Source organism: Glycine max, chromosome 11 (assembly GCF_000004515.6).
Source record: "Glycine max cultivar Williams 82 chromosome 11, Glycine_max_v4.0, whole genome shotgun sequence".
NCBI lineage: Eukaryota > Viridiplantae > Streptophyta > Magnoliopsida > Fabales > Fabaceae > Glycine > Glycine max.
Window position 1 is genome coordinate 33,132,351 of NC_038247.2, and position 21,846 is coordinate 33,154,196.

At 33.0% G+C, this 21,846-nt stretch overlaps 1 protein-coding gene across 2 annotated transcripts; it reads left to right on the top strand.

Moving 5' to 3' along the window:
• The first annotated feature begins 3,265 nt into the window (after positions 1-3,265).
• On the top strand, positions 3,266-21,809 carry LOC100799888 (probable LRR receptor-like serine/threonine-protein kinase At1g06840). 2 transcript variants are annotated; one of them, XM_006591207.4, is made up of 21 exons: positions 3,266-3,517; positions 3,990-4,165; positions 5,010-5,160; positions 5,577-5,648; positions 5,818-5,889; positions 6,181-6,324; positions 6,470-6,541; positions 6,662-6,733; positions 8,117-8,191; positions 14,174-14,242; positions 14,370-14,438; positions 14,602-14,673; positions 14,896-14,982; positions 15,131-15,199; positions 15,414-15,901; positions 17,244-17,405; positions 18,638-18,921; positions 19,391-19,442; positions 19,652-19,902; positions 20,483-20,617; positions 21,306-21,809. In XM_006591207.4, exons 2-21 carry the CDS (start codon positions 4,060-4,062, stop codon positions 21,666-21,668), a joined length of 2,865 nt encoding a protein of 954 aa, XP_006591270.1. In that variant the 5' UTR covers positions 3,266-3,517; positions 3,990-4,059; the 3' UTR covers positions 21,669-21,809. The 2 variants fall into 2 exon arrangements, with proteins under 2 accessions (XP_006591270.1, XP_003537371.1); XM_003537323.5 differs by having other exon boundaries at positions 3,516-3,626.
• The last annotated feature ends 37 nt before the right edge of the window (positions 21,810-21,846 follow it).

Below are 21,846 nucleotides of genomic sequence, written 5' to 3' on the forward strand. Positions count from 1 at the left end.
GGCTCTTCTTCAGTGCCCACTGCCAAATATCCTCATTTTAACTACACTTTGACTTGTCCTGCCAGCCAGTCATAATTGAGTTGAGCTGAGTTAGTTTGTTCAAGAGACGTGAGCTAACAAATGTAGCTAGAAAAAAAAAACTTGTAATATACATTAGAAATAGTATGTAATAATGTAATATCTTAAAAATTAAAATTAAAAATAAAATATAATACGAGAAATTATCTGTCATCATGCAATTAGTTATAGGAAAATTTCATGAAATTGTCTGTAATATATTTTTTTTCAAAATCTTATTGGATTCATATTAATATTTTAATCATTACTTGATTTCAGTAATTATTTAAATATAGTAAAAATTATTTAAATGTGATCTTAACTGCATGTACACATGTTAGAAACCAAAATGACAATAAATTATATATATTAAGTTTAGTGAAGTAGATAAAAATAACTAAAAATCTTAACGATTAATTTATTTAATTTTTTTTAATTTTAGAGACTAATATAAAAACGCATCACACTCTCCATAACTAAAATGATGATATACTCAGTTTAATTTTAGCTATGAATCAAGCATTTCAAACTTCAAAGGTTACCCGAACTTGAGACAAATCGATTAGACTCATTCATGGTACGATATTATATATTTTACATAAATTTCTTTACAAGTAATCCATTTGAAAATAGGTAGGACAACAACACAATTACCCAATCCAAGACCAAGGCAAATAAAGGTTTCCAGAAACAAGTTTTTATATGCTTTAATCTCTATTTTTTCTTTTCTTGGATTATATTAACTTTACCCGATAATCATTGAAGTTGAACTATTAACTTTTGTGGACGAAGACTAACCAAGATTGGCTATGCCTATTAGAGTGGTATTTGGTGTACTTTCTCTTTCTGCAATCGCACACGTTTAACGAAACTGAAAATTTCACGCATAAAAGACATTAAAAAAGAGAGGTTAATTAAGCCCAATTTAATTACTATTAAATCATGTAACTCCGTATTGTGGTTAGTTATAGACTTATAGTTCCTTCCAACACAAGTAGTAGATTCATTTTAGATTTGCGTAATTTCATGCTATTGGTTCACCTAATTGACTTTATTTTCTTTTTAGACTATAGCCTTTTTTTTTTTTTTACAGATCTTTAGACTATAACCTATTCCATAGGTTTAGGTCGTAATCAAAAGTGTGAAACAATATGAACACTTTCAACCAGGAATCTGGAAAGTTAACTCGATTATTCCTGTGTGTGACCGCAGCCTTGTGCTTTGATAAATTACTCTTCACGAAATGAAGGTGATTTTTTTTAGTAATTTTAAAATATTTATAAAAAATTAACGTGTGACACTAAAATTGAATTTATATAATTAAATTTTACTTTTTGACCAATATGTAGTACCTTTTCTTTTTTCTTTTGTTACGACAAAAGTTGGGTTATACCGATAATAGTAGTCAATATTTTCATGTTATACTGCAGGTACACGGAAATGCAGGTCAAATATTAAAATATTTAATTGTAAAAATTTACGAGAATATTAATTTAATTAATACATATTTTGTATAAAAATATAAAGTGTACGCTTAAATTCTTTAATTTAAAAAATTTAGAATTTATTTAATGGATAACAAATGTTTTGTTTGTAATTTATACATATCTCATCAATGTCAATCTAAGAAATTTTAGCATTAATCAAATAAATTAATTAAAAAAATAAATATATTTTTTAATTGAAAATGAAATTTGGCCTAAAAACTTATATAAGATGTGTGAGAACACAGATTGACATGTGATTATATATATAAAAAGCGGTATAATGTGTTTTTGTTGTTGATGTTTTTCACTTTTAGTTTCCAAGAGAAGTTTGATTGGTTTTTTAGTATTAAGTAATAACATGACATTTACATTGATACTCGTATGAATTGTAGTATGACATATAAGGATAAAAAAAGTTAAATCATTTGACAGTTATTATAATCTAACCTATGTCATGCTCAAGTCAAGTCACACTTTTTTAAAAAAATAAAATAAATCAGCTGAATATTTTTATTAATGTTTATTTAAATTAAAAAGTAAGATTCATCAGTAAAAAAGTCTTTTAAGTCTAACAAATCAACCTATTCAAATAAATATAAATAAATATTTGTTGTTAGTATTATTATACCAAATTTTTTATTAGGATAAAAAATATTAAATTTGTTACAATGTATTAAAATTTTATATTTACTCACCTTTTTAAATGTTAAAGCATGTTGAATTACATAAAATTCAAACTTAAGCTTATATTATATTGAAAGAAAATTTTATTTCCTATACATATATGCCTTATTATAAAATATATTTTTAAATTAGTTATAATGAATGACAAAATTTTAAAATATGCCTATATTGTATAAACAAATTAAACTCAATTCTTATAAAAGTTAACATACCTATTTTTTTTTATCTCTATTATAATGTTAAATTATCACAAACTACAACTTTAAAACAAATTTATAGGTCAGATTAAACTTTTATATAAGTCAATTAGGTCTTTAAAAAAATGCCTATATCAAGTAAACAAGTTATAAGACCGAGAGCCATATATTTTTAAGTAAAATTAACCTCAGGCCTAACAAAATTTATAATGTGTGTGGATTGATAGGATAAAACTATAATGAGTGTAAAATCATACTAAGTTCATTATAAAACCAATTATTAATTGCTTCTAAAATCAGTGAGTATAACTCAACCAATTCAAACACACATTTATACTGTTTTATTCAATTTATACCTCTATTAGTCTAATTTTACCCCTATTAGCATGACAATGATTTTAAACTATTTCATGCTAAAAGTCACTATAATATTTCTTGCAAAACTGTTAGATGCTATTATTTGAATTATTCTATACTTAGTAATTAATTTTTACATAACTTATATTATTATTTTACATTATAATTTATTTTTATTACATGTTCACATAATTGCTGTATTAATCAGTTAATTAATAAATTAATATTTTACCCAAAATAAATCATGTTATTATTTTTTTTATTTTTGGTTATCAGAATATTTACAACAACTTTCAATCAACTAAATTAAATCCTCTTGACTCATATTATTATTATTTAAATAGTAATAATAATTTCTCCCTCCCTCTCTTTCACTCTCCAGCACGGTGGTAGTTGGACGTTATTCAAATTGGCCCACCTATTTGAGAGCTTCTTTATTTTGTTTTTTACTTCTACCATTTTTTTTAATGCATTTTTTGGTTCAAACCCAGAGTTTCTGAAAGAGATGGAATTCCAACATCATCAACACCTACATTTTGTGCTGCATTTTATTGTGGCGACCTGGTCAATTGGTCACACAGACAAGACAAGACAACACCCTCTGCTGTTTCATTTTCACGTTGGTACTTAACCTGTGTCACACACCCATGTGCTACTTTCTGATTTGTTCTTAGTCTTTGTTTCAAAGTTTGAGCCTTTTTGCATTTTGGCTTCAGGTTTACTTCTCTTTCTCAGGTATTATTCTCTAGTTTCAAAGGGTCGTTTCTGAATTTGGTTTCTGCTTTAGTTTAATATAGCTGCTGGGATTGTTTTTGGACTTGAGAGTTAGAGATGCATGCATGAGGTTGTTTTTGGATTCATTTCAATGAATGTTTCTTTTTGTTTTTATGATAGGCAAATGTTAGTTTGTTAGAATGTTAGTTTTTGTTTGCAGAAGTGATCAAATCCATGACCTTTCTCTTTCTCTCCTTCTCCCTTAACCATCCAATCCACCTTATATCTCCATGAATGTTTCTTACTTGGAATGAGATAATATTATCAGCATGATTTCAGCACAAATATGCCTTGATTGCCTGCATCATCGTGAAGCAAATTTGTAGGAATCTGTTTGGACTTAGGAGCTGATTGACAAGAATCTTTTTGTATATATCAATGAAGGGTAGAGATTTCTCTCGAGTTTTCACAACTTGGTTTTTGTTGTTATCAGGGAGTGAAAAGTACACCGCTTAGTTCATGAGAGATATTTGAGTGTTCTAGTGATTTTTTGCATTCCTGGGATGCATCTTTCAAAGAGTTTCAAGCATGGAGTTGTTTTCCTCTTGTGGTTCTGCTGCTATTTGCTGCATGCTGCTGGGCAGAATAACATCACTGATCCCGTTGAAGGTATGTTTTTCTCCTTTTTTTTTGGTATTCCCTTATTGCTTGGCTTCTATTAGGCATGTACTCAATATTAAAAACCATTTGTGTATCAACTTAAGTTTTTGGTTAGTTGGTTCATGACATGATATAAGAGTCTCTATAACTAAATTGTTTAGTTTAGAGTTTGATTCTTGTCTTCCCTATTCCTCTAAGTACAATAGAATTAAAAGGTTGAATTTAAGCATAGGGTAGGTGGACTTGTGCATTAACCATGCTTTAAGCTCAAAGAACCCTTGTGTGATGGGCAAGTTAGGGATGTACTATTTAAAGACATTCATTTCACCCATCGACTTAAGCTTTTGAGATACTTGGTTCATATTGCTAGCTTCTCTTTATGGTATACACGCGTTTGTGGAAGTGGTAGCTCTTCTCTTGGGGAGCACTTTCTTTAATATGCCATGGCATATATTAATAAAAGTTTCCAGCATATTAATAATTTCTCCGTGTATAATTATCATCTAAAAGATCACTAGTAAAATTACTAAAAGTACAAAATCTGCAGATACAATATTCATGTGTCCCTTACAAGTTACAACAATAATATCCATTATCCAGATTTATTACAAAATTTGAGAAATGAAAATAGAGAACCCATTGCTACAATAAAAGGAAAAAAAAAATGGGCACAAGCTGTAAACTATTGCTTATAATGTGTATTGTTTTTTTTTTATCCGCAAAAATAATATTATATATTAGATGAGTTTCAGTACAAGACTGTGATTTTTACAATCACCAATGAAGTCTCCCATGTGGAGGTTTGGTTCTCTAATGATGATATGATGTTCTTCTCATTTGAATTAACATGCAGTTGACGCATTGAGAGCCATTAAGAGGCGTTTGATTGATCCTAATGGAAATTTGAGCAATTGGGAAGATAGAGACCCGTGTACATCAAGGTGGAAAGGAGTTTTGTGCTTCAATGAAACAAAAGAGGATGGCTATCTGCATGTTGAAGAATTGTATGAATTCTATCTTCTACTCCACATTTCTATTTCATAAATGACATAATAACATTTTCAGGCTTCCATTTCCTTTGTCTATCTTTTATTAATCTCTTCTTTTATGTTGCAAATAGATTAACAGTCTTATGTTGTGGGTCAAGCACTTCCTTGCTCGATAGTTTATGCTCAGTATAGTAGAAATAAATATAATCACCTAAGCAGGATGAGAATTGTGGGCCAAGTGTACTTCTTTATGATGATCTTTTCAGCATAATTTGATGAGTTTACATGTCTTGATCAATCTAGTTCATCAATTGCCTTTAATTCAATGCTATACTATTTAATGCAGAGCTATCAATCTCTGTTTGAGAATTGAGAGCTTTCTTTTTTCACTGCTACTCCCTTATTAAGTTTGTTTTTTTTCTTGTCTGTAGGCAATTACTGAGATTGAACTTGTTCGGAACTTTGGCACCAGATCTTGGCAAATTAACTTATATGAAAAGATTGTAAGACAGTATTTGCTTTGATTTTAGAAATGGCAAATATTCTGAACAATTTTCAGTTTAGCATTATTAGATGCCATTTTCGCTTGTGTAGTAGATTTCACTCATTTGAGTGTTTTCTCCCTTTTGCAACTTTTAATTACCTTCTTCCTCTGATCCATGCTTTCTAAAGGAACTTTATGTGGAACAACATAAGTGGGAGTATTCCAAAGGAAGTTGGCAATATCACATCTTTGGAACTCTTGTAAGTTGAGCCTTCCTGTTAGGCATGTATGTTAGTCTTCATATGATTAAATACGTCAGTTGTTATTACCTTGGTATATTTTTTTTAAAACCATTTTTAGACTTATTAATGCACAAACATCCTTGTCATTGCTATAATTCAGAATTGATCTTATAAATAATTGAATTAAACACTGTTTCCTATAGGGTAGAAAGATAAATTTAAATGGTTCTACAAGTAAAAGAGTGGTGATTTAACAAGAAGAGTTACATCATCTCTGCATTCTTTCTCATCAAATATATTTTTTCACAGGCTTCTGAATGGAAATAACTTAACAGGATCACTACCAGAGGAGATTGGCTATCTTCCAAACCTGGATAGAATACAAATTGATCAGAACCAAATATCCGGACCTATACCTACGTCATTTGCAAACCTGAACAAGACAAAGCACTTGTAAGGTTCTTAACAATGAAAAAGTAGTTAAAGAATGACCACTCTTGTTCTTTTTACACGAACTCTTTTATTTCTCAACATTTTTGTTATGACCAAAAAAATGGAAAGAAAATAATGTTTATCTTTTTCACCTCCAATGGAGCAGCCACATGAACAATAATTCACTTAGTGGACAAATCCCACCGGAGCTTTCCCGATTACCAAAGCTTGTTCACCTGTAAGTTGGTTATTAGTAATCATTGACATAACTGCAGCTACTAACATATTTTCAGTGTTTTTTTAATCCTTAATTATCATGCCTATATCTTGTTCACAAGATGCATCTCTGGCCCTGCAGTCTTCTCGACAACAACAACTTATCTGGATATCTTCCCCGTGAGCTGGCTGATATGCCAAGCTTACTTATCATGTAGGTTTCCTATTCTTTATGTAATATATGAGTGTCAGCGCATATAGTTTTATTTTATTTTGGATGAAAAAACACATAGAGCTAGTTTGGAGAGACATCTCAACAAGAACTTGCAGGAGTGGTGAAAATAAAATGAATAATTTTTTTATGGTGTTCTGCTTAGTACTACCTCTGCCCCTAAATGTAAGACCCATTTAACTAATTCACAATTATCAAGAAAGTTAGTTGATTTAGTTAGTAGCATTAAATTTGTTAACAATTTGTAATATTTTTTTTTTAAATTACTCTTAAAATTATTGGACCCCTAATTAATTAATGTGTACTAGACTGCTAGTCATCTTTTTCAATCTTCATAGACACATAGAAGGAAATAAGGATTTATCTAACTTCGAATATATGAATATATCTCAGAATAATTTAGAGTATCTTAGATTATCTTTAGGATTGATTTCCTCGTTTAATTAAGATTAGATAAGGTTTAGTACTTTATGTTTTGCATGCTGTGACACATATAGCACACCATATTAAGTTAATATCAATTTTGGAGTGTTTAGTCTCTACTCTCTACTTTTGCTCTCTATACACGTAAAACCCCTATAACTTCAACAACAATTGTGTTACTATATGTTTAGAATATATACTGATCGGAGAAGTTGCAAAGCTATGGATTTTCCTTCAATGCTGTTGGAAAACCACCCTATTGTGGTCACCTCTAGCTTGCCGTAATTACGGTCTCTTTGGAACACCTTCATTCCCTAGCTCCGAGGAGGTGTGCTTAGTCCCACATTGACTATAGATATTGCTAATATAATCCATATGAAGTTTGTGTTATATTCACTATAGATGTTGGTTTTGTGGTACAGGTAGACCCTAAGCCTAAATTCTAATATGGTATGTATCAAAGATTCTCCTAGATCCATTGTTGGGCCACTCACATTGCCATCTTTAGACCCATAGCCTTGGGCGTGAGGGTGTGTGTTTAGTCTCACATCCACAAGAGATATGGCCAATGTAGCCCTTCATAAATCATGGACAATCCCTCTCTTTATAAGTTGATTTTGTGGGGTTGAGTTAGGCCTTATGCCTAAATTCTAAGAAATGTCATTTGATAGTTAGTTCTAGATCAATCTTTGGTTGTGAGAAGTGAAATTTCTAGGCAAGTGGTGGAAAATGTAGGACAGGAACACTGAGTGCTTTGCCAGCTATGTAATCTATCATAGATTTTTGATACATCAATATTAAAAAATTGATACTTTCGTCATTGTAGAACTTTTTAATCCTTTTTTTACATTTACTGCTTTTAAATTGTTGTCTGTTTCAACAAATATTCCTTGTCGTGTAATTGGGTTTTTGAAGTGTTTCTTTATCTTCTTGTTCTTGCAGTCAACTTGATAACAATAACTTTGAGGGAAATAGCATTCCTGATACATATGCCAACATGTCAAAGTTGTTGAAGATGTAAGTGAATTCTATTATTCCTTCTCTTTAAGTAGGTTTTGCAAATGCAATGAGTGAAGTTGAGGTTCCTGAGGCTTTATTTTAAATTTTAGGTGTGATGTAGCAATTTGAGATACTATAACTTTTGTGATTGATTTCTTATATGTAGGAGAAGCAATCATACAAGAGAAAATGTTGGCCAAGATATATAAACAGGAAAAAAATGTTTTAAAAAAATGCTTGTGGAAATCATGAGAATACAGTTGACTACATGGTAGAACACCATATATTGTCATGCACATAGTCATAAACTCCATGTTTGTCATGGATGAATGCTAAGCTTATGGAAGAAGCTTGCAGAGTTGCAGTGAAAGAAAATAATAAAGGAAGCAAGTGAATAGCATAGAATGATGACTTGCAGAAATTGGTTATTACAACAGATTATATAGTAGTTATAAGAATAACTAACCCCACTAATTGTAGTTACATGAGATTAACCAATTAACCAACTCTAGTTACAATGTTCTATGCCAAGACCCCCCCTCAAGCTAGGAATGGATGTTAGACACTCCTAGCTTGGAATACAAAAACTGAAATGCACCAGGCATGATAGCCTTAGTGTAAATGTGTGACACCCTCTATCCCGACATATAAAAAAAAATAAAACATATAAAAATATTGATCAACAAATTCACGTGGGTAAAAGGTTCATATTCACTTCACTATCATCAAATAAGACTTATTAAAAACATATTCGGCTCAAAACAAGGCCGTCAAAATTTACAAAAAAATGTTTTATTAAATCAGTGAGGTAAAATAAAATAAAATAATGTCATGCAATTGAAGTAAAAACACATTCCCAATGTCACATTCTATTAGAACATTGTGTCCCAACGTCCTTCAACACAAGATTCTTTAAAGTTATCCACCTAGTCATCTGCTCCCACGAACATAAGGTTCGAGATCATCATAGGATCCAAACACAAATAGCACACAGGGAGTGAGTTATCACAAAAAAAATAACAAAACAAATAAACAAGACGTAATCAAAATAAATTATGGAAATATTTATAACATAACTCAACTTAATACAACCCACGTCACTTCACCACTTTATCTTTAAAATTAGTTTTTCAATCACTAATTACATTACACATGAATCACACACTCGAGTCAAGATGCAATAACACTAATTAACTTCATAATAAACAATTAGCAAGCGTTATGCAACAATTATACTAAGACTCAAGCTTACATGCAATGTGATACCATGTTAGTGAAAAACCTCCCTGGGGCGCTTAGGAGTACATAACAAGACACACCACACAATGAGTATGTCAGGTCACTCTCACTAAGTAAAATTATAAGGTGACCAGTCAGGGTCATTCCATTTTGCGAGAATGAGCTAACCATATGAGATCAACATAAGTTTAAATGACCACTCAAACCGAGTGTCTTTACTCCCAAGGCCTAAACTCCGAAGAATCCGTTAGGGCCTCACCTTCCTGATTCAAGTTCAACTCCTAAAACAGTTTTTTTTTTGCAAGCAGACACTGCTCATGAATTATATAATACCCATGACCTCACACTCGTGTTTCAAATACATTTAACATATAGTGCTACAATTTAACACGGTTCCTAACTAGGAACTTACACTTTCTCTTTAACACTGTGCATAAATACTTTTTTCAATATAAACACTGATCGGGTTATTGTATAATTCACAGCTCACAACACAATTATTGTCACATCCAATGTTAAATACACACACTTATTCACAACCAAATATCATGCCCATAATTTAACATCTCATAATGTCACAATCCACCATCACAAGTTTACATGTATCTCAGAAATTAACACATGTTCAACTTTGTACTTATACTCAATTTCAACAATAATATTATAAGTAGGTACTACTCATGAATTATACAATACTCATGATCTCACACTCGTGTTTCAAACACGTTTAACACATTGCGCTACAATTTAACACTAGTTCCTAACTAGGAAACCTACATTTTTCCTTTAACATTGTGCATCAACATTTTTCTTAAGATAAACACTTGTCGAGTTATTGTATAATTCACCGCTCACAACACAAGTAATGTTACATCAAGTGTTAACCACACACTTATTCACAACTAAAACTCATGTTCACAACTTCACATCTCATTATGTCACAATCAACCATCTCATGTCTACGTGTATCTCGCAATTTAACAATTCAACTTTGCACTTATATTCAATCTCCATAACAATATTATAATCTCAAAGTAATATATTATTCTACAATTCATCATATATTCAATTTATCACTTATATACAATTTCAATCACAATTTCATAATCCCAATATAACTATTTATTATGCTAATCTTATTCAAAACACAAACAAATTATACAAAAAATATTTCTCAATTTACGGGGAGTAAAACCCCTCAAACAATTTCACATAATCATACAAGAAGAATTTTAATACAATAAGCATCCCAAAATAAATCTCAATTTGATCCTTTAAGAACCCTTACACATGTTCATTCTAACCTCAATTGCGATAAACTCATCCCTTACCTCCAAGCAGGCTCACGTGTGTATTGTGACAACAATAGTGGCATCTCTAGCGGTTTCCTGAGATTCCTCAAGTTTTTCCTCTAACTACTCTGATGGGGTTCTCAAACGTTAGAGAGAAGAAAAAGGGATTGAAGTCTTCATTTCACTGTCTAGGTGTGATGAGTATTTCTCCCTCCACAGACGTTATTTTTCAAATACCAATGGTGAAGATTTGAGGAAATAAATCTTGAACCACATATCAAAATTTCACGACAATTCAACGGTTGACGAGTCCGGGGTTGTAGTTTTACTGAGACAGTTTTGGGTTTTTGCGGGAAAAGAAAAAGTTACGATGAAAAGGGTATTTCTTTGAGATCTGACATGTTTTCGTAATTCCCAACGGTGAGAATGTTCAAAAATGAGTTTCAAACTTTGTACTCAAATTTCACGACGATCCAATAGTGAATGAGTCTGAGATCGTCGTTTTTCTGAGAGATTTAGTGGTATGCGGGAAAAAGAGAGAGTTTTGGGAGGAGGAGAAGGGAAAACGAAATTGAGAGGGAGAGGAGGCGTAGAGAGTATCATCAGAAAACTGACCTAAGATGCATCTATTTATAGCTAGGGTACTCACAACCTATTATTTACTCTATTTTTTCTTTGTTTATTATTTTATAAACAAATACTCTATTTTATTTTCTATCAAATGAATAAATCAAATATCTTTTTCTTTTTTTTTTTCCTTCAAACCATTATTTTAATTAATAACATCATTTCTCCTTATTTATTTAATTATAAAAATCTTACCATTTTCTAAAACTCTATTTTTTTTTACTAAAAAACCTCTTAAATTTATTTACGAAAAATGAGAAGTTACAAAATGTTTGCTAGTTGATTTGCAGAAGAAATAGGAAGAAGCTTCACAAGACCATTCAACACTTTCTCATGAACAATATGGCAGTCAATCTCAATGTGTTTGGTCCTCTCACGAAAAACAAGATTAGCTGCTATATGAAGAGCATATTTGTTATCACAGTATAGGACAACAGGGTTATGAAATTTGATCTTAAATTCTTTGAGCAAGTAAGTAAGCCATTGTAGCTCATAAGTAGCACTTGCTAAAGCCTGATATTCAGTCTTAGAGGAGCTTCTAGAAATAGTAGCTTGTTTCTTAGACTTCCATGAAATTAATGAATCACCAATGTAGAAAGCATAGCCAGTGATAGATCGTATAGTATCAATGCAACCGACCCAATCTGAATCACTAGCAGCAGACATAAAAATCCCTGCACCTGGAGTCCCCTTGAGGTATTTGAGTATTTGAAAAGCAGCTTGCTTATGATTAGAAGTGGGATTAGTAACAAATTGACATAGATGCTGCACTGCATAAGGGATATCTGGCCTAGCATTTGTCAAATAAATCAATCTCCCAATTAATCTCCTATAAGAATAGGCTTCCTCTGTTGAAAGTAGAAGTCCTGAGTGTTGGTGTAGTTTAGATATGTAATCAGGAGTAGACATTGGCTTAGATCCAAGCATGCTAGAATCATTAAGAATGTCCAGTGCATACTTCCTTTGACAAAGATTGATACCATTAGAACTTCTGGCTACCTCAAAGCTCGGGAAATACCTTAAATCTCCCAAATCCTTTATTCTGAAAGTATCATCCAACAAATGGGTAACCCTTTGAATCTCAGATAAGTTATTGCCTGATAAGACAATGCCATCAACATAGACTAACAAGACATCAATTCTGTGAGAACCATGTCTAATAAACAAAGAGTGATCAGAAGCACATTGTTTGTATCCATGTGAAACTAGAAAGGATGAGAGTCTGGCATACCATTGTCTACTGGCTTGCTTCAAACCATATAAGGACCTTTGAAGCTTGCAGACCTGTTCGGGTCTAGCCACTTTCATACCCTGAGGAATGTCCATGTACACTTCTCCATGCAAATGAACATGTAAAAAGGCATTGCTCACATCCAAGTGCTTGAGATACCATTGATTGATTGCAGCTAAAGCCAGTAAAAGTCTCACTGTGGTCAGTTTAGCCACTGGAGAGAAAGTGTCTAGATAGTCATGTCCTTTTACTTGAGTGTATCCCTTGGCCACCAATTTGGCTTTATACCTCTCTATTGAACTATCAGATCTATGCTTGACTTTATACACCCATCTATAACCAATTGCTGATTTGTGCTTAGGAAGATCAGTAAGAACCCAAGCATTATTGAGTTCTAGTGCTTTGATCTCTACATTCATGGCCTCAATCCAATCAGGATCTCGAGATGCTTCACTGTATGACTGTGGTTCAACACTGTGTGATAGAGGAAACAATACTGATAGGAGGGAGATAATATGAACTGAATGTTTAAAGATTGATCTTGCAGTGATGAATTGTCTATCATGATGAAGGAATCAAAAGGAAGTCAAAGAAGAAACGAAATCAGAGAGTTGTGCAGTAGAGCTCTTCAATGGAAGAGCTCTGATACCATCATAAACTCCATGTCTGCCGTGGATGAATGCTAAGCTTATGGAAGAAGCTTGCAGAGAAAGAAAACGATAAAGGAAGCAAGTGAATAGCATTGAATGAATTGGCTAACAGAAATTGGTTATTACAACAGATTATATAATTAGTTATAAGAATAACTAACTCCACTAACTATAGTTACATGAGATTAACCAATTAACCAACTCTAGTTACAATGTTCTATGCTAAGACATAGAGTATTAGTATTTTGACTCAATTAGTTTGAATCAGTTTTGTGGCAAAAACCTATCTGATTTAATCATAAAAGAAAACTTGCAACTTGGTTTGGATAAGTTTTGGAATAGTATCAAATCTATACTTACCCATCCAATCTTCATCATTTGGATTGGGTCAGATATTTTTTTAAATAAATAAATTAAGAAGACTATTTTTTGATGAGCAACCAAATGAAATTTCATAAACTATAGTAAGAGTAGAGTCCCAAACCAATACATGAATTCTAGTGGCTACTTTTTCACTAATGGGACAACACTTATTAGATAAAAATCAAATACATAATAAAATTCTTATAAAAATCTCTGTCAAAGTAGTATATCTCATCATAAATCATAACTTAGTCTATATTACAAATCACAAGTCAAAATAATTTCAAGTTTATTTGAGAGTAAAATATGAAAGCTAATAAGTTTAGTATGTTTGTGGTTCGGTTTTGAACATGACAACTGAAAACCGAACTTAATTTAATAATAAAATATGGTTTCTTCAGTTATTCAGTTAAGGGTTTGTTCTTGAATACCGCTAGCTGGATGATGGCACACTATCACTCTGCATACTCTTCTCCTATCCTCTGCCTAATAAAATTTCTCAACAAAGAAAATTTAATTTGGTCGAGGAGAAGGGTTTGGTGTCAAGGTTGACTGTCTAAATCACTAAATGTTGTTATTGGTTTCTTGGTATTATCAGGAGCCTTAGGAATTGCAATTTGCGAGGACCACTTCCTGATTTAAGAAGGATACCTCACCTTCTTTATCTGTAAGTTCAGTTATCTGTATTTGATTGTTCCTGAGAAATGTAAATATTGTATTGTATATGTCTGGAAAAGAAAAAGTCTAGTGCAGCTTGTAACTGTGTTTACTGACTACTATTTGTGAAATTCCAGTGACCTCAGTTTCAACCAGTTGAATGGATCGATTCCTCCGAATAAGCTTTCTGAAAATATCACAACCATGTGAGAATCTCAATCATTTAATCTTTCATTGATTGATTTTACATTTAATTTTTTGAATTCTACATGTCAATATGTCAATATTTTCCTTGTATGTTTGTTGGCCAAAGCAAATTTATAGAATGTGATAATATGATTAGTTTTTTACCTCATGGGATATGTGCAGTGATTTATCAAACAACCTCCTTACTGGAAATATTCCATCCTACTTTGCTGATCTTCCACGTCTTCAGAAATTGTAAGTTGTTTCTTGTTTTAACCTATTTTCTTCTACGTAAAGCTATATTACATACTATAAGCCAAACAAGAGTTACTACTATCTATCACCTTATCTCACTTGCAGATCATGTATTGAATTACTTATGATATGTTTTATATTGAATTATCAAACTTTTATATTTCCTATTTAATCAATCATGTTATAAATAAATGGTTTTTACTAATATCATCTATGGGGCAGGTCACTTGCAAACAATTCATTGGATGGCACTGTTTCTTCCTCCATTTGGCAGAATAAGACTTTAAATGGAACAGAAAAATTTTTCTTGTAAGATCTGAAGTGATAAATTGCATAATTGTGGGAATTTTACTATGCTAATATCATTGATTCATCTGTATTTCCCTCTGCAGTAGATGCTACTCAGTACTGGGTTTTTGTATTTTAGTTTGCTGAGCATGAGTTTCTAATCTTGCAGGGAGTTGGAAAATAATAATCTTACAACCATATCAGGCAGTATTGATCTTCCTCCAAATGTCACAGTTGGGTACGGTTCTAAATTTACTAGCTATTGTGCAGTTTGTTCTGAAATCATTGTAGTTGAGACTGAAGATTTTCATGTATTTTTTCTCCTTGTTATGCATGTTCAAAAGATTAGTGTCATTTTGCTGAAGGTCAAGAATTTAACATTAGATTAAGCATATATTCCATCATTTTTAAAGAGCTTCACATGTTATTATTTGAAAATTACTGTATTTCAGGCTTAATGGAAATCCCCTTTGCTCAAATATAACCCTGATTCAGTTCTGTGGATCTGAAGCTGCTACTGTAACAAATGGCTCATTAACAACAAATTTCAGTTCCTGTCCCCCTCAAGGATGCCCTCCTCCTTTTGAATACACTGTGGATTGTTTCTGTGCGCTTCCATTGATTGTTTTCTATCGGTTGAAAAGTCCTGGATTTACAAACTTTCTTCCATATTTGAATGGATTTAAGGACTACATGACTCATGGTCTTGAAATATCTTTTGATCAGCTAGAATATGATTTTTATTGGCAAGTAGGACCTCGACTGAAAATGGATTTGAAGTTTTTTCCTCCATATCTTAATAACACTAGTAATCATACTTTCAATGAAAGCGAGCTCCTACGGATCAAAAGCAAGTTCACAGGATGGCTAATTCCAGACAATGATACGTTTGGGCCTTATGAACTGATTGGCTTCAATCTTTTGGGTTCTTACCAGGATGGTAAGTCTCTGAAACTTCTCCACATTTTCTTTAGCTCGATAAACATGGGTCAGAATATTATAGTAAGAAAAACAATGCCGACACAAATTTTTTATCTACTGATCTGTATCAATAGAATATAAGATTAGACATGAGACAATCAGGAAATAGATAGTGCAGATGCGCTGACCCCCTTCAAGTCTCATCTCTATTAATTTAGTTGTTCATATATGGTTGCACTTGATTTTCTTAAAAAATGAAGGACTAGAGAGCACAAAAATACTTGTTCCATGTTTGACTTTAAAAATTGTCATGTGAGAGAACAAAACATAAGATGAAACACAAGAGAAAAGTTACTTAAGGAACCAAAGGACAACTCCCAATCTTTTCTTCTCCTTGAGTCTCCCCTTCTCTTCTTCAATCCTCCTGCTCCATACTTTCTTGCCTTCTACATAGTGGCCTTTTCTGCTTCCCCTTGTTTTCCAATTGAATATCTCTGTTACTCTTACAACCAAAACCCTAATATCCATGGATAGCCTACAAGCCATATACAAAGACTAAGAAGATGAAGGGTCACTTACAACCAAAACACTAATGCATCATTTGTGCTATCCCCTGACAGCTTCCACATTGCCTTTCTGTTTTAGGTATTGAACCATTAGATTTTTATCAAAAGGAGAGGATCTTGCATCATGCAGATTTTGTCCACTTTCTCCAGTTTTCCATGTTTGGGAAATTCCTCTTTTTCAACCTCCATCTGTGTCCTAATTAGGCTTCTTATGCTGCATTCAGTTGCTATAGCTTTTGTGGTGATAAATAATATTAAAGTGTGAAAATAATTGAATGATAAAAATGTCAAAATTTTGTGCCTTTTCTTAGTGCAAACCAAACGTTAACTGCACAAAAAGCATTGTAGTAAATTTTTAATTGTTTTGTCTAGAACTTGTGTACCATTATCAATCAGTAGAACAAAAAGTTGTGTTCTCACTCAACTACTTGTACTATGATGTTATGCTTCCCCCCCCCCCCCCCCCCAAAAAAAAAAAGAAGATATTGCAAATGTTAAGCTAATAATTTTCAATCTTCCTATTATCAAATTAGCTTTTTCTCCATATGCATGCTTCGCATGTCAAAGTTTGCATAAATAACAGATTTTGCTTTATGTAAGTGAGCCCTCTAACTGACATCTATCTGATTATTCCTCAATAGATATTCTGATTTCCTCATCCTAATGATTTGGAGATGCTTTAGCAAAAATGAAACAACTATAAATTGCATGATTCAGATGCAGTGTTGAGTTCAAGAGTATATTGTATGTGTTGTGAGTATATGACTGTCCTCATACTGCTCGTTATTCTTGCAGTGATTCCCACGAGATCTGAATCACAGAATATACGTACGGGTGTGCTGGTTGGCATAGTCATAGGGGCAATTGCCTGTGCAGTGACGTTATCTGCAATTGTTACCATTCTTATTTTGAGAATAAAATTGAGAGATTATCATGCCGTTTCCAAGCAACGTCATGGTGAGTTTTGTATCATGAATTAACACGTGCATTCCCATTTTTCTCTTTAACTTGTCTCAAGCTCTCCGCCTCTATAACAATGAGAAGCTTGATGTTACAGTGTGATATTTTATTTTTGCCTGAAAATTTAGTAATCTTTTAATGTCATCTAAAATACTCTTGCTGTTTTCCTATTGACCTTTGGGGCTGTTTCTGTTCACATGTTACCATAATAAATTGGTTTCTTGAAATAAAAGACCCATGTTAAGCCAGCTACTAAAGCCTATTCTTGCATTCATTGATAAATGTCCTTTGATTTTTTTTCCTTTTTTTAGTTATTAAGAGAAATTTGATTAGAGACAAAAGAGAGAAAGTACAACTAGGAGGAATGGAGGAGGTTAAGATACCATGAACTTAATCCTACATACAATAAGGAACATGAAAAAAATTGAATGCAGCAAAGCTCCCAGTCTTTGCAAATCAGAATTCAGAAATAGCAATGCTCTTGTGAACAGCTATGAATAGAACACCAAAAGTAGCTCTATCCCATAACCAGCATATGGGAAAAGAGACACCCTTTTTTTTTGCGAGTGGAGAGGGGGGGTTGCATTGATAAGATACAAGACATTAAAAAGATAAGGCTTCTGTCATTGAATTTTTAAACTGTGCCTAATCAGGGTTGAAAAATCATTTGGAGAATCAAAAAGAGGTTTAGCTCAAGACAATCATGTAAGAAGTCTTATTGATTTAGCTGGTTAACTCTTGTAACATTAGAGATGCTTATGTATTTGAGCAGCTCATTCGGAACACGTGATAAATATATGAAGTTGCAGGTTGCTACAAATCCACTTTTACCCCTTCATATCTTGACTATGAACATGAGCCTAGTTCGTAAATTGGATATTTTATAACAGAAGGTGCCAATACCGCAGCATTGCATATACTTGTTTTTAATGTTTGTCAAAATGTATAAACAATTTAACTGCAGTTCAGATATTCATCTATAAGCTCTAAAGATATAGTTTACACTTGCTGTAAAAGTACTAGTTTTTTTCAATGTTTTCCTATCAGAACCTTAACATTCTCAGAGTGAAATTATATCCACTTTTTCTTCCTGTTTTGAACTTGTTTGATTGGAATTTTAAAAATAATATGTGGTACCATGTATTTACTGTTACAAAGCATATCTGATTGGTTATCATGAATGGCTTTATTTATAAAATCTATTAACATAGACTTATGTTTATTTGCAGCATCTAAAATCTCTATAAAAATTGATGGTGTAAGGGCCTTTACTTATGGAGAATTGTCCTTTGCCACAAACAATTTCAGCATCTCTGCTCAAGTTGGACAAGGGGGCTATGGGAAGGTTTATAAAGGGGTTCTTTCTGATGGCACAGTTGTTGCCATAAAACGTGCACAAGAGGGATCCCTGCAGGGTGAGAAGGAGTTCCTTACAGAAATATCATTACTATCAAGGTTACATCATCGCAACCTCGTGTCTCTGATTGGATACTGTGATGAAGAAGGTGAACAGGTAATTTTTGTTTCCAAATTCAGAAAATTTAACTCTAGCCATATTTTATTTTAGTACTTTTAATGATTATCTTGGATTCTTGATGTTGTTTGTGGAAGTTTTAATATCCACTAATCTCATAGCTCATCGCCACCATTTAACTCTGGGAGGATATTATTTTACCAAAATTAGGATATAAACGCGAGTTAACAGCTTGGTTAGAATGACTTTAAAAAGAAGTTAAACGCAGTCACAACACACATCCAGCTGTTCTTGAAGTTTGGATTTTGAAGAGTCATTCCCAAAACAAGGATTTATTTGATATTTCATATAACATAAACTTTCTTTAGCTTCTAACCTTGGGAGGATGTATCATTCTAGTCCTTGCTGTCCTTTCAGAAAATTTTGGTGTTATAAACTCCCTTTCATTCTTCTTTCTTTCTGACTCTATTGAATTTCTTCCATTTGTCTTGTTGCTTCATGCTTGCAGATGCTGGTTTATGAATTTATGTCTAATGGCACATTGAGGGATCACCTTTCTGGTATACATTATGTTCTTATTTTCTGATCTTAAATTATTAACTAATTTTGTGGTTCCATTGCTTTATTCTGATGAATTAGTAGTCACAGATGCTGTGTACATTTTCCTTTTCTCTAAGCTCGATGATGCAGATAATTTGTTTTACAGAAATTGTGTGCCTAAGTCCCTTTTTATGTTATCTATCTTAAGAGTGTGCTATAATGTATACAGTTACAGCTAAAGATCCTCTGACTTTTGCCATGAGATTGAAGATCGCGCTAGGGGCAGCTAAAGGTCTTATGTATCTACACACAGAAGCTGATCCTCCAATATTTCACCGAGATGTAAAGGCCAGCAACATATTATTGGACTCTAAGTTTTCCGCGAAAGTGGCTGATTTTGGACTCTCACGGCTTGCCCCAGTTCCAGACATGGAAGGAGTTGTGCCTGGTCATGTATCTACAGTGGTAAAGGGGACCCCGGTAAGGCTTTCATGATTGGTTTTGGTTTTGCTGAATTGTGCACTTGTATATTAAGTACAAGATTGGCAATCATATTGTTGCAATACTAACTGCACTAGTTTTGTACTACAAATATAAGCCAGCTCTGTAATGCTACTAACATGAAAAGGTTCTTAACTTCAATATTCTAACACTTGATACCTATAAATTTGTCTCTAAATCTCTGTCCAGGATATCAATTTTGAAAAAACTTAGGAGGATGCTGACATAATTATGGCCAATGTTAGGAGTATTTCTTTGGGGAAAAGAACAGGTGTTGAAGCTTGAAAGGTTGGGTCTAGGGTCCCCTATTCAAATGGTATCAGAGCTTGCTGTGATAGCCCCAAGTCCTACATTGGATGAATTTGAGAATAATGGTTAGGCTAGCCATTTAGGTCATGTCATGTCATGTTCACCCCAGTTGCCCTGGTCCAATTAAGCTTGAGTGTAACAAATAGTATCCCAGCTCTGACCACTTGGAAGTGTGTATGGATTTTGGAAGATTGGTTTTATTTATTTAATGAATTTTTACCATTTGTTTTTCACTGTTTTGAACATGCAGGGTTACCTTGATCCAGAGTACTTCTTAACTCATAAGTTGACTGACAAGAGTGATGTTTATAGTCTTGGTGTCGTATTTCTGGAACTTTTGACAGGGATGCATCCTATCTCACATGGCAAAAATATTGTTAGAGAGGTATTTTCTTATCTTAGAACTTGTTTTCTCTCCCTATTCCCTAGTGTGATTGGATCAAACTGTGATCAACAGTTGGATGTTCAATCTATGCTGTTTGTTTTGTACATCTGTTTTTCAAAAATTATTCTTCTTCTGCTGTATTGTTATATTTTGCCTTCATATTGTTCATGAGTGTTGCCTTTGTAATTGAATCATGTCACCTCAATAGAAAGAGAGAGAGAGAGAGAGAGACCCTTCCTCTCTACAGGATTATATAGATCCATTTGTTGTCAATGTCAATTCTTTGATTCTTTCCGTTTCTTCATCTACACCGGTTCTGTTTTTTGTTATCAAATCTTTACTTGGATCATTTTTTGCTTAGCGATGTCCAACTATTATTCCATTAGTCTAAGGTTTTGGGTAAACAGAACTGAGTAAGTATTTGCTAACATCTAGGTTGAATCAAATTAAACAATTTCCAAGTAACGTGTATCCTTTTGTCATGTAAATATTCCTTCTATCATTTCCCATGTCTTAAGATATCAAATAACAGAGTGCTTGACACTATCACTTCTCTAAATCTTTGAGCCCCTTAAATCAATCTCAATATTTCGAGGGATTAGCCTCTGACTTTCAGCCAAGGGATGCCTAAGTTCACCCAAAAAATAATAGAGTGCTTGACAATATCACTTATCCGAATCTTTTTCAGGTGAACGTTGCATACCAATCTGGCGTGATATTTTCAATTATCGATGGACGAATGGGGTCTTATCCATCTGAGCATGTGGAGAAATTTTTGACTTTGGCCATGAAGTGTTGCGAAGATGAGCCAGAGGCACGGCCTAGTATGACAGAAGTGGTAAGAGAGCTTGAGAACATATGGTCTACAATGCCGGAATCAGATACCAAGAGAGCTGAATTTATATCCAGTGATTCTGGCAAAGCAGACAGTCACAGTACACCATCTTCATCTTCTGCCTCTGCTTCTGTTATGAAGACTCCTTTTGTATCAGGAGATGTGTCAGGTAGTGACCTTGTTAGTGGAGTGATACCAAGCATCAAGCCAAGATAGAACTATAGAAGTTGAAAATGATTACCTTCATCAGTTATGGTAGATCCAATGTGATTTTGTCATTGCCCTGTGCATTAAATAATGTGACCATATATGGTACTACTTTTCATTCTCTTCTTTGTACAATATGATTGACTGATAGAGCTCTGGCTGGTAAATAACATCGATTTTGTACACC

Bases quoted from the DNA above. Each gene is read 5' to 3' on its own strand.
- LOC100799888 (XM_006591207.4), top strand. From the start codon at position 4,060: ATGCATCTTTCAAAGAGTTTCAAGCATGGAGTTGTTTTCCTCTTGTGG. The intron at 4,166-5,009 runs GTATGTTTTTCT...ATTAACATGCAG, and splicing joins CATCACTGATCCCGTTGAAG to TTGACGCATTGAGAGCCATT. The intron at 15,200-15,413 runs GTACGGTTCTAA...ACTGTATTTCAG, and splicing joins CCTCCAAATGTCACAGTTGG to GCTTAATGGAAATCCCCTTT.